The sequence below is a fragment of the Henckelia pumila genome, chromosome 4 (genome assembly GCF_033568475.1).
Source record: "Henckelia pumila isolate YLH828 chromosome 4, ASM3356847v2, whole genome shotgun sequence".
Lineage (NCBI taxonomy): Eukaryota > Viridiplantae > Streptophyta > Magnoliopsida > Lamiales > Gesneriaceae > Henckelia > Henckelia pumila.
The window spans coordinates 6,341,034-6,355,834 of NC_133123.1; the positions used below are offsets into that span (position 1 = coordinate 6,341,034).

Genomic DNA, 14,801 nt, shown 5'->3' on the forward strand with positions numbered 1-14,801 from the left:
CGTCGAATTCTTGCATCTTGTTTTATTCTCAAATGCCTCTTTTGATACTTGTACCACCGAAAAACTTTCCATTGTAACAAGTTACCGAGTTAAATTCTGCTGAAAGTGTTATTCAAACAATGGTGATTAACATTTTAGTCTTCTGACATTCTCACTTTTGTAAGTTTTTGAATATAAAATATTGATGTCACCTTTCGGCCATTACAGAAATTTTCCCGCGTCATTTTCTCAACAAATACCCTAATTAATAATAAGGGGTCAAAATCATAGGTCCACCAAAAAGTCAAATAGAATGTTTATGAAAAATTGAAAGAGGGGCAATGCGGTGTGTTTTCTTATTATAAAATTCTCCGAACAAATAAAAATTCAACTCCATTAGTTGATTTACTATTTATCGTTGTAAGGGAGTGTTTGGTAGAATTTTTACAAAGTGCTTCTTAGCTTCTAGCTGCATAAAAGTGTTTTTGAGTGTTTGTAAATGTTAAATTCTGCTTTAGCTTCTACAACTTTTATCAAAAAGCAAGAAACTAAAATTTGCAAAAAGTTGATACTTTTTTTGGCTTTGCTTTTTTGTTTTAGATATAAAATTACAAGTTGACATATATACCATTAATAAACTTATCATATTACATATGATTTTATTATTATTTTTAAATATTTTTTTAATTTTACATTATTATTACAAGTATTTTTTTAAAAAAATATTTTTTTTAATTTTACATTATTATTACAAGCATTTTTTTAAAAAATATTTTTTAAAATTTTACGTTATTATTACAAGCATTTATTTAAATATATATAATATATATATTGCATTTTCATACATTCTTGTACATATCTTGTATATTTATAAAAAAATTTCATTTTTTATATTTTTATTTTTATTAATCTTATATATTTTTTCAAGTATTCATCTTATAAAAAATAAAATATTTTAACTCATTTTTTATAGTGCGAGTATCAAAAATTAAATAATCAAATAAGAGTATGGTTATCATTTAGTTAAAAAATTAAGTTTGAAAGCAATTATTCTCCAAACACAAAACTTTAGCTTGTATTAATTTTCAATTTTTATTTCCAAACATTCCCTATTTTAGCTTCTAACCAACTTCAAAATAATCTTTACTAGAATCATTTTTTAATAAGTAAAAACTCTCTAAAACACTCCCTAAATGTTCCAATTGATTGCCATTACGCCGATATAATCATATATACATCCAACTAAAATCATGATTGGATTTATATTTGTAAAATCGAGTGTTTGCTGCTATAACAAAAAATCCAAATAACGGTTGGGATAGTGTGTGTACATTTGTGAAGGAATCATAGAGTTTGAACTGATCATACTAACCAAGCCGAATTAACAACATGCATCAAAGTATTTGATAATACAAGACCTTAAGAATATTTCAAAACAAACTCAAAAATCATATGCAATAATACTAATAAAATATGAGTTATTATCATATTATATATATAATAGAGTAAATCAATATTGAATTTGTATACAAAGAAGACCACGACTTGAATAGAAATTTTTGCATGCCTCGAACCAGTTTCACATGATATTCCTGCTAAAAACAAATTACATCATTCACTGCACTGGAAAACGTATACAAGTATTTAACAATTAAATAATCAAAAGAGAATATAAATTCTTCTTTTTTTGCCAAAAATTATATTTACGTAACATTTGAGTTTCGTTTAGACATATACTTTAAAAACGTTTTTAGTGTTTTATAAGTGAAAAAACTTAAAATATGTGTTTGGATAAAATTTTTATAAAATGTTTTTGAAAAATATTTTTTAAAAAATGTTCTCCAAATATAGTATTTAAATAATATATTAGAGGTGTTTTTAAATATTTTTAAAATGAAACTATGGAATACAAGGATGAACAATATTACTTTTGAAATGTTAAAATATTTTTATAAAATAGTTGTCTAAACACATATTTATTCTTAAAAAAAACTTTTAAAACATTTTGTAAAAAGTTTTTTAAATACACTTTTATAAAAACATTTTATAAGTACATGTCCAAATGAAATCTTGATTTTCTTTTTTATTTATTATTAAAGACCAACTGATCTTTCAACCCATTTTCCGACCTTGTCTTGAGATGAATGAAATCTAATACACAAGATCATTAACTCAAGATCATAACTTTTAATGACTAGAACTCCAAAAAAAAAAAACAATATAATGTATTTGTCAACATGCAATGAACGCGGTGTCATATTTAAATTTTTTTTCTTAAGGTGAAAATGAACATATTCAGCCAAATGAAAAACAGCATGTCTTTCTTTCCTATGAAAGATTAATTGATTACTAAAACCCTAACCCAGTTTAATTTTAGAAGTCTGAAGTCTTCTTCCTCATGAATAACATGCATTCATGTAATAATTCCTTCTACCTATTTTTCTCATAAAATATATCAAATTTTGCATATGATTCATCGCTACATATTTCATTTTAAGACGCATTAAAATTGAACTAAAAGATTCAAAATTCCTGGACATATACATTAATAATCTTCATAAATTAATTACGTACTATATATATGAAGTATTAATTTAATGATATTTAGTTCGACAGAAAACAGTAAAAACGCAGGCAATGCATGCAGTTCAGCAGTTTGAATGACAATTAATTACAGCTAAATATTATCAATATTCAACAGTTGAATATATATATATACTTTGTCTGAAAAATACAGACTGCCCATTATAAACCCTAGGAACCCTGACAAATTAAACCCACCACATATATTTAAAAATAAAGCATGAGAGAATCTTGGCCTTTGGTTTTCCTACATATATATATATATATATATATATATATATATATATATGTTAACACACAATATATCTGCAGAATCCCATTTTATCTAGAATCAGTTTGTTCTTTGGAGATCATATATACCTTTTCTAAAAGTTTGATAAATCCCAAGTCATATATTGGTCTTGGAAATTTTTCTGATTTAAATCTTTGACTAATTAGCTATCTCATGAGAATCATATCCAAGTCACCCTCTCAATCCATAGGACTTCATTGCTTATGACTGATAACTCGTGTCTCGATTTTGTTTGACGATCAGTGAATCATAGACAGACTATCTATGTATTTTATGCCACACAAATATAAAAGTTATTGTATCTTTAGTTGATGATAATGCATTTTAGTACAGTGTAGGGCTAATTTGGGCATCTAATATTTTGCGGAAAATGAATTCTGATTTAAGGCATATATATACTTTACTATGCCTCACGAGCCTCTTAAAATTAAAAAAATAAAAATTTGTTATGCAATATTCTATTACCTAATTACCCGTATATATAAATTTTTTGTTAAATTATTGATTGGTCATTAGCCCAAGATATTAACATGATATTTATTCTTTCGCTTGGGAAAAATTAAAGCGTTGGGACAAAAACGAATAATTGTGATGTCCCACAAAATCTGTACAGACAGGAGGCAAAATCTAGTAAAGATGCAAAGGACAATCGAGTTTAAATGAAAATTATGAAATGCACTCACCATTATCTTATTATAATATGTCAAAGAAATCGAATTAGTGGGGGAGTTTATGATAATGGAGTTTTTAATTAATAGAATATGATATATAATTAAATAAGCATTTCTTGATTTCTCGTACACCTGAGTGATATCACATTAATGATGAGATTTTCATATTAAATATTGGGACATAAAATCCTTCAAAATGGAGGTTCCTATGCATGGGATGAATCATCATCATGAAGCTAATAATATTCATAATATAACTCTAATATTGAATCACAAATAATATAATTTTTTTTTTTTTTAAAAAAAGTGCAGCAATATATGTATGGTACGTATTCTTTAATATCTGGAAAAAATGAAGATAAAAACATGAAAATGCGACCCCCTGATCAGCTAGCTCTCTAAATCTGTGGGGAGCAAAAAATCTGCCAGAATCCTAAAAGATGCTATAGAAAGAAAATTGGAAGGCTGACATGCAATTGAGAGTACTAAAAATGTGGCCTAGCTAACCACAAATTGGTGAGATTTTTGTGAACAAAAAGCTTGAAAAAGAAGGGAACCGAAGGATTCTATCTGGTGTCAGTGAAAAAGGGTCCATTAATTTGTATGTCGAAAGAAATAAACAAGAAAAATGTCGCCATTCTCGAGGTGGAACTTACAGGAGACTGAAACACATGCTTAAAAACACTGCATTGGTCTCAATAAGAGCTGGGAAATGTTTGATGGTAAGGGGTTAGATTTGATTTTTCTGTCAAAATTGTCTTTCATTGGTTCTTATCTAGGGTTTATGAATATACCTTTGATCCCATTACTTGTAACATACTAACATGGGCCTTGTGATATGTATCTGATTAATTTGATTCTTAATTCTTGTGGATAATAATATATATCCTCAAGTAATTTTTCCTTATAAGATCGGATTAGATTACATTAATCGAATATATTTTTACTCAGACATGTTTAGCTTACACAGACACTGACGAAATTAAATCCTATATAGGTCAAATTATAGCAAGTATATATATATATTATAGTTAAGAATGAACAGAAACCATTTTCAATAATAGAGAAGAAAGATCATTACCCAGTAGTACTTGTAATTGGATCCATTGGTTGGGGGAATCAAGAAAATGGCATAGAACTGGGGGAATTGGAATCATCATCAGGCCTTCCACTACTACTACTACTACTTCCAGTCGTCTTCTTCTTCTTCTTCTTGTAAGGGATCCCTCTGGCCTTAGCTTGGCATTCCTTGACTTCCCTCAGATAAATCCTGATTGCGCCGCTGGCAAACGGGTTGTTTTCCGGCGATCCGCCGTTTTCCTCGTAGGCGGCACGAAGCCTGCCGATGAGTGCATCGAGGCTACCCCAAGCCTGCCTCAGTGGGCAGGCGCAAGGCGCCGGAGGCTCCGGCTGCCCGAAAAAGATGCAGCCTTGCAAGTGAACCTTAGTCTTTCCGAACTGATCCAAGTACCTCAAGAAATCCAGCACGTGGTTGCTGTTGCACTGAGACAGCGACACCGGAGGCCTCTGGTTTTTCAAGAACTGGCCGAAAGTGTTCCAGTCCCTCCTCTTCTGGGACTCGTAGCGGCTGGGAGTAATAGCCGCCGCCGCCGCCGACGAATCCCCTTCGGACAAATCTTTTCCTCTCTCCATACCATCAATTATCTTCTTCTACCTGATTGTTTGCTAAATAAGGGAAAGTGTGTGAAGGTTAAAAGGAATAGTTATTTGGAGCAATCGGAAGATGAAGAAATCACATCAAAAGACAGTGGTATTTGGGGTTGAGCTGACATGCAATGGGCCACCATGCAGTTGCTTTCTGCTTCCTTTTTTTCTTCATAAAATTTTTATTCCTTCAATCAATGAGTTTAATAAATCATTTTTTGGTATTTTGTGAACATTATCACCTCATTAATTTGTACTACTAAATACCCCATTGAAAATATTGTTCTTGCTACTTGACAAAATATAATCCAGTCATGAGTGGGGATCCCTTGGGCAGTGACAGCCCATGCCCTAATTACGGATTCTCATGTTTAGGAATATATATTATTAATTTTGAATTTTTTTTTTATACCCCCCAAAAATTCTACTACAAATCACTTTTCTTTTTCTTTTTCTTTTTTTTTTTAAAAAAAACTAATTTGCCTCACTTAATTATAAACATACCATCTCCAATGCTTCTTGTATTTGGCGCTCACTCAAATCAAACATTTTAATTTATTTTATTTGTTGAAGTAAATTTAATTTCTATGAATCTCAACTTCCTTTGTTGTCACTTTATGAGGATATATATTGTGTGGATTATATAGTGGATTTAAAGTCTGCGTAACTTAATTTTAAATTAAACCACTTTCTTATCACTTTAATGAAGATTTGATTTTTCCTATATTATCATCTTCATCACTGATATTAAGCATAAAATAATCGTAATATTGACACTATATTTTATGTTACATTGAAAATAACAATATATTATTATTGATATGGGATCAGCTTAGGAATAAAACGGACCCCTCATGTTATCAGCATATATACATGGGACCTATTTAAACTTAATAATTCTCAAATTAATCCAACTGTAGTTAATTAGCCCTCTAATGAATCATGGTCCTGTGCATTGTCCAACATGTATGTATGTCTACGGTTAATGAGAATATGAGATCTTACTTTTAGGGTATCGTCTAAATCATAGATTTAATGATTTATATTATAAGTTGAACGCTACCGTATGACCAGTTTCGGAACATTAATTGCACAATTAAGGCACTAATTAACTTGATGTGACCGGCCAGTACTACTCGATCCAAATGAAAGGAATAAAATATATAATTAAAATAAGTGACATATATATATGTATATATTATAATATATAGTGCATTATATATACTGTTGCAATTTCTACAATGTTGTGGCTGTCGTTTTCAAATGGAATTGGAATATTTTTCACACATATGTATCTGAGGAGTTATGGATACAAATCCCAATTGGGAGCACTCCTGTCAAGGTTTCCGGAAACAGGATTTAATTGCATCAAAAGGCATGCATGTATTGGAATATACAACAGTGGCACTTTGCCCTACCGCAAACAAATTACATTAATACATTAAACATCTATTTTATATACTATAGGGTCGTGGCGCGTATAGAAAATAGAGAAGAAATTAAAGTACAAGTTTTTTTTTTTAAAAAAATAATAATAATAAATGAAATGTGGAATATGAAGTTGATGGTATAAAAAATTTGTTATTCTAGAGTATATTTCACTTTAATATCGTATGTACGTATATACAACACTTAGGGCCGGCGACATAGACAACCGAATTAACTTCGGAATTTATTCAGTACACAACACATTATTAAATATTAGTCGAATGATCTAGATAGATACAGAGAAAGAGAGTTAACTCCGATACCTGCATGTGTACTCGGAATCTCAGTCGATGTTGGTAATCGATTAAATGGACAGTAGCTGTCCAAATTAATGTACACGTTCATACAATATATAATCTAGCAATTGCTTCATTTTAGTGTCCCACATGAAAGTTACGTTGCGGGATTTTGACTCGACTTGAACGTTTAAATTAGCTTGAACCAGTGTGTTTATATAAGATAATTTTAGTGTTCCTTATTGAAGTTAATTACATTAATGTTGTGACGAAGTTTATTTACGTTTGGTTCAAATGGCAACAAATATTAATGATTTAGCTGCCGAGGAAGATGTAACGATCTGTACTGTACTAAATAATTGTATAATAATGATATAATTATCGATATCAACAACAATAATATAATTAAACGCTGAGGTTTGCGGGAAGTGACCGAAGGAAAAAAAAATTTAATTAGTTAATTATGATATGGTGCTGATTTTCCAGCCTGTATATAATCAATTCATTAATAAGACAAAATGCAGATTAGTGGTTTCCAGATGTTATTTTTTCTCCTCTTATTACCAAGTTTAAGCCAATTTTATTATATTACTTAGATAAATGACATTGGTTAACATTTAATTCTTACTGGCATTATTTATTTTTATTAGAGAAATTGCAATTTTTGGCCAGTTAGTTGGCCGGTTTTGAGTTTTAATTTGGTCATATAACTCATCCATGTTTGGTTCTTATTCAATGACTTTGTTTTTTGTTTTGTTTTGTTTTGTTTTGAGGGTTTAATTTATGTTTTTAACTTGAAACCACTAAATCTATGTTGCTTATTTGACAACCGATATATACTCTTCTACATGGCTAGCTCGAATAAACTCTATCTAAGAAAAATATAGAAAGAGGAACGACAAACTTATTTCCTCCCATTTTGAAATATTAGTATTTTTTTCTTAATTTTCCTTTTTTTTTTTGGGATTTAATTTAACGTTACAAGAGCTACGTAGAAAAAATGACAGTGCCAAATAAACAATATTCAATAGCCATTGGATTTTGGTTTTTAAAAAAATCAAAATTCCGAAAAAAAATCCATATTATTATATAAAAACAAAGAATTAATTAGTTACATGAATAAAACTCGTATCAGATCAATTTGACAAACTAAAAAAAAATGCTTTTTTTTTCTTTTTATTGTTAATTTAAAACAATGAGGGAAGTGACTGCTGACCAGTCTGAAGGGCCTACTCACTAGATTCTCGTTTCACTATTTATTATTTTTACTTCATGTTTTACAATTATTGGGGAGGGGGTTTTGTGTTAATAATAAACATGTAAATTAAATATTACAAACTTGGCTAGTACATAAATGAGATAATAATATTTTTAGTCATGTTATTTGTATTTTTTTGTAATGTTAAAAATGAATTTGTATTTTTAGTTCTGTAATTTGTATTTTTTTTTTCATTTTTGGTCATATTACGATGAATTTTCATATTTAGTCTTATGACTTGTGTATTGTTTTTCATTTTTTGATCTTTGAAATTGTATTTTCTCTCAATTTCGGTCTTTTATGACCTATAAAAAAATATAAATATAAATAACTACAAGTTAAAGGATCACAAATGAAAGTAAATACAAGTTACATTACAAACAATGAAAATTCAGCGTAACGGAACAAAAAAATGAATAAAAAAATGTTTAAGCTAGAGAACTAAAAATACAAATTCACCATTAACAGAATCAAAAGTTAAAAAAAAATTGCAAATAACATGAACAAAAATATAATTCTCCCCACATAAATAGGGTATATATATTATGCCCCCATAACGAACAAGTGGGTGTGATACATTATTCCAAATGTGGTATTGTAATTGAAAATATATATATAGGCTGAAGACCTAGGGAATAATAATAATGATATAAAGAATCGATTTATAGTTTGACTATGAAGGCTACAAAAGAACAAACATCGGAGTTAAACGCATAGAATCCTTAAGGACAAGATTTATTAATTCTTGATTTAAAATTTAATTTTAAGCATATTAATTATATTGATATTATTTTTGAGTGTTGATTTAATATATTTTTGGGTAAATAAAACAATCGGTTTATGGAACATTACTAAAGAAAATTAGTAGAATAGGAATTACATCCATATCTGGTGATCATAAATGTCATTCGTCATTTATATAGAGTATATATATTATATATATTACATGTGATTTAAATGAATTTTCCCCATTAAAATTAAATATACATGTCAAGAATAAGATGTCTATCTCCTAATTTTTTTTAAAGAAAAATTAAATATTTATAATATCTAACGCTTCTACTTATAACGAGATGATATCCCTTTCTCCACTTTATTCTAATTACCGATTAAAGTTAATGAATTTGGTTAAGATTTTATAACCCTCTACGGCTCTACCTGATCCGACCTAACCATTTTTTTCATATAGCGAAAAAATGAATTATGGTTGCGTTGGTATTAAAAGATTTGAATTTGAGAGATAATTTGAAATCCATTGTCAAGTAAATTTGTCCAAACAAAATGATAAAGAAAAATTAGGCAAACAAACTAATGGATTTAAAACATTAGCCTAAGTCCATGAATCCAATTGCAACCTAATGGTATTCAAATTTATTAAACAAAATAAACTAATAGCTTTGAATAATATTTTTTTTATTAAAACATATATTTTAAGGCTATATATATATATATATATATATATATATATATATATATATATATATATATATATATATATATATAAACATAAAGTAGAAAATGGCATGCATAAACTTGACACTGTAAGTAGAAGAGAAAAAGATTAGTGGGCCTAAATGAGCAAGGACAACTCTAAGCAGTGCAAAGGCCCAACTTCTGAGGCATTTTTACTACCTTTTCTTATATTGCAGACAAACATAATGATTTGGCAAACAAAAATAAAAATGATTCTTTTTTTTCCTAAAACATTTTCGATTTTGAGCTGTTTTTGTATATCATTCTCCCAAAAAATAAAAATAAAAATATTTTCTACGCGCCTTAACTTTGTTGATATTTCACCCTTTTTATCCTAGGCCATCAAATTCAATTACACAACCCTTGGTACTTTATTTCTTTCATTAAATTTATGCAATAAAATAAAATTTTACGTAATTTTTTTATAAAGAGTAAAATCTTTTGATATTCTAACTATCCATAAAATGTCAAATTAATACATGAATGATTGAAAATAGTTTAATTGATACACGATCAAGTTATAAAGTCAATTTTATCTTTTACTTAAATTATTTTAAAATCAAATATTTTTGTTAAATTCAAATTAATACATGTTTTATTTTTCAGTATTATTTTATTGATTGCAATTATAAACATAAATTTATATTTATTTTAATTTTATATTATAAAAAAGATATTTTACTCATGGTGCGAAAACATTATAAATATTAATTATTACAAATATAAATATATATATAACAAATCATGAATTATATATTAAAAAACTATTTATAAATATATAATAAAATGATTTTATTTTTATCTATGTTACAACATTATCAAATATATTAACAAAATTATTCACCGATAAATCAAAATATACATAAATAAAATATAATTAATGTATTTATAAAGATATATAAAATAAATATTTTTTATATTATACAATTAAAAAATCTTGTAATTTGTAAAAAAAAATTTCTAATTTCTAGTAATATCATCGTGCAAATCGAGATAATAAGTAAGATCCACGTGATGTTGTGTTGTTGCTACGACCTTCATAGCTATCGATTTTTTTTCCCAATGATATGTGTGTGTATCTTTTCATTTATGATACATAAATTTCACGTAGAATATTTTTTCAGATGCATGATATACACTTTTATTTTTATAATTAATATAGGAAATATGAATTTATTTTTGCAATTTTAGTCAACAAAATAATTTAAAAGCGAAATATATATGTATCTTGTTGAATATGACAACGATATTGTTACAAGCAATTTAAGTAAATGACAAAAGTGATTTTTGAATTCGATCATATACCAATTATTAAACATTTTCAATAGTTTATGTATCAATTTAATATTTTATCAATTGCGTATTAAAATAATTTTTTACTTTTTTTATAAATGTGTAGTCCATATTAATACAAGTATACATTCACCAACGATTTCCGCATCCAAATTCCAAACATATATATCTGAAACTGGTCAACCAATTTTTCATGTTAATAACAAATTTGAGCAATGTTTTTACTCGTATATTTAAAGTCTTGAGGTCCCTAAACCTTTTTTCCAGTTTCATTGAAACACGATGTACGGACACACATACACACACACACACATTACACATATATATAGAAAATTAACCAAAAATAAGGAATTTTAATTGATCGAAAGCATCAACAAACAAACTATGGAGACAACGAGAAATGAAAATGATAAAACGATTTATATGAAACGAGTCGGTTAATTACATTAACATAAAAACTCTTGTAAAAATATATCATAAATTAATCGATCTACAATTTTACCAACCCTAGATGCTGTTTGTTATGTCAAAAATATGACATTTAACTTCATACATGAATCATGTCAACTTATGTCACGAACAAGTATCCATATCATACATGACACTTTATCTAAGACAGCATGTGATTAATTGTGAATTATTTTATCTAGTTAAAAACATATATTTTTTTTAAAAAAAATTGATTGCGCAAATTCATGAACTGTTTTTTTTTTTTTTTTTGAAAAGAAGTTTGAAAAGAAATGAAAAAGGGAGATGGGATCACTTGGGATAAAAGTAAGCAATGATGAGTGGAGTGAACACAAAACGCAAACCAGTCCCCATTTTGTTTGTCGTCTCGTTTGCCGACTGATGAAGAGACAGCACCCCTTTCTTTACCACACAAATTAATCCACCATAAATCTCATCCCATATCGTTATTTTTCTCCCCCTAATCTAGTACACAGAAAATGACCTCACAATGAATTCACAAACCATTCTAACGTACTCTTTTTCCAAAAATAAAAATAAAAATAAAAATAAAAATCGTCTTATGTTTGGTTTTTTCTGAAATTTTAGTCTTTTTATTTCTTATAGACGTGAGATAATTTAAAATTATTGTTTTATGATGTGAGAATGACATGTATATATGTAAAGGGGTGCCTTTAGTGAGGGGAGCTCCAATTCACTGGGGGTGCATGCTATGACGGAGCAAAGATGTGTGAAAGATATTATATATATATCAAGAATTGACATTTATATATCATAACTATAGAAATTATTATTTAATTGAGTTATATTAGAGTAAACAATTATTTGTCTTTCATGTCTGTTGAAATAAAGCCCCTTTTAAAAAGATATCAAATGATATAAAGGAAACAACATTATCGGTGTAGCGTAGATTACACCTATAAAATTATTATATCTTAAGAATTAACACGCGATCTAATTTTAACTTTTATAATTACTTATTCAGCACTTACATATATATTGAAATTACGCTATACATAGAACTTAATTTGTCTTTGTATATGTGAGAGTAAACAAATATTTTTCTTTAATCTAAGATCGAAAGAAATCTCTTGTTAGAGAGATATCAAAGAGTAATAAAAGAAAAAAAATGAAAAATTACACGTTTTGGAAAAGATACATTGTGTCTATGTAAAGACATTATATCTTCAAAGTTGACGCACGATCTAACTTTAACATTTATAATTATATATATATAGATGCGTGTTTATTGAACTTATAATGATTTACTTGAAACTTAATTTATCCCAACGAAATAAATAATGATTTATCTCCATCACAAGAAATCTATTTATTTTATTCGGGATCAAAGCTTGATCATCTAAATCTGCTTATTTTGTGTTCCAGTCATGTACATATTTAAATTCGAGTTTTGGTCCAATATGTTTTGTTTGTGATTTTATTTTCTGTCGTTTCTTATTAATTAAAAATAAGGAATTGAACATTAGAATTTTCAATGTCATACCAACATTTTGTGACACCGCATAAATAGTCAAGAGACCAAAACAAAAATATAAAAAACCAAAATATAACCTAATTTACAAGAATAAAACACAAAATATATGACTCATATAACCATTTTTTACAATTTATAAAAAATTATTTTCAAAGAGATCCATGTAAGGATAAAAAGGAAATTAACCACATGATATCATAAACTATGTGCCAATGAAAATAGTCCAGCTATATGCGTGATAATGGTCGGCAATTTTTCCCGTCGCTTGCCTATTTCATGAGGTCTTTGCTTTAAGATTTAACGTTGATTTGACTCTGTTTAATTTGTTGTCACTTTAATTGGCAAGTGACTTTATAATTTATCTTTGTGATGGTAAAAGTAACATTGTAGCTGGTTGTGATATTAATTATATATATATATATATATATATATATATATATATATGTAGCATGCATGTTATATCTTTCGATACAATTGATTTGGGAGTTAATTAAACATAAACCAGCTACGTAAACATAAACATAAATATAAAGCAAACGTACAAAGCATAACATTTTTTATGGCATATGGGTTCATGTTGTATGTGATGGGAAAAATTTCATGTTACTCAAGGGTAATATTTTAATGGGTGTATCGAAAAAAATATGAACTTCAAACATATTGATAAATATACGCTGTGCTCTTGAGACAATATCTTTAAATTAGCATCTCATCTCCGATCGTATGGTCCGTATCAGACTTAGAAGGTAGCTAGGCTTAAATATATTTATTTTATCGTGTAATTCATACATAAATCGTATCGATTTATTTAGTGGCTATCAAATAAATATTTGGTTTTTTTTTTTTTTTCAAAAAAATTTCTTTTTACTTTTAGATCGAGTTCATTCACTGAAAGGAAAGTATATAATCTATCGCAATACATGCTTTGACACAACAGAAATTAGATAATTCCCACTAAACATCAACTACCTCGTTTAGAAATGATTTTTTTTAAAAAAAACCTAAGTTTAATTTTTTCAATCCATATTTCACTATTTATTTCGCACCATGAACGAGTATAGAATTACTTATAAAATAATCTTTTAGGCTAATTAATATATTATTGGTTTTGGTCCTTTATTCTGTTGAGTAATAGTATAATGACTAAATAATTATCATCAGGATAAGCCTAAGTGCCTAACAAATCGCAAACTAGCAATATTTTTTTCATTTATTTGTGACAAATAATTTTTTTACGTATTTAATTTAATTTTTACTGACTTGACTTCGAGTCGATGCTAGAAAAATAGGAAGACATGGCTATGGCTGGCTTTTCGTTGAAATGATTTAAGGCTATGAGTCTAGAGGACACCATTTCTCCAATTATTTGAATTCATCTATATATAACAACCGCCACATGATTGGAGATAGAAGACAATGTTACAATTAGGTTTAAAGTCTAGTCTAATTAAACCAATTATGTTTATTCTATACGAGATAGACCGACGTTACGTGTAGTTAAAAATAAAAACTCGATTATCAAGTAATATAGATTATAGAAGAGAAATAAAGTAAATTTAAAGATGATAAAACAGGGATAATTGTGAAAATTCATTTAAAAAAACCAAAATAGTTTTTCACAGATTAATTATGTGAGACACATTTTTATTTTGGTCTCACATAAAAAATTATTACTTTTTATTAAAAAAATATTATTTTTTGTTATAAATATGATCCGGATTTATCCGTCTCACGAATAAAAATCCGTAAAAATTAACATTTTTTCATGAGTTAATGGGTCAATACATCAAGTAAAAAATCAATCTTATAAATTAAAATTAACCCATGAGATTCTCATAAATTTATACATGTATAATAATAATAATAATAATAATAATAATAATAATAATAATAATAGTAA

The 14,801-nt window shown here is 27.5% G+C and overlaps 1 protein-coding gene across 2 annotated transcripts; it reads right to left on the bottom strand.

Annotated features, from left to right (window-relative positions):
* Nucleotides 1-1,359: 1,359 nt before the first annotated feature.
* On the bottom strand, nt 1,360-5,240 carry LOC140859828 (protein LIGHT-DEPENDENT SHORT HYPOCOTYLS 10). 2 transcript variants are annotated; one of them, XM_073262397.1, is made up of 2 exons: nt 4,607-5,240; nt 1,360-1,571 (listed from the first exon to the last, which is right to left on the bottom strand). In XM_073262397.1, exon 1 carries the CDS (start codon nt 5,176-5,178, stop codon nt 4,645-4,647), a length of 534 nt encoding a protein of 177 aa, XP_073118498.1. In that variant the 5' UTR covers nt 5,179-5,240; the 3' UTR covers nt 1,360-1,571; nt 4,607-4,644. The 2 variants fall into 2 exon arrangements, with proteins under 2 accessions (XP_073118498.1, XP_073118499.1); XM_073262398.1 differs by having other exon boundaries at nt 1,360-1,574.
* Nucleotides 5,241-14,801: the final 9,561 nt, after the last annotated feature.

Excerpts from the sequence above, each read along its gene's own strand:
- LOC140859828 (XM_073262397.1), bottom strand. The coding sequence starts at position 5,178 with ATGGAGAGAGGAAAAGATTTGTCCGAAGGGGATTCGTCGGCGGCGGCG.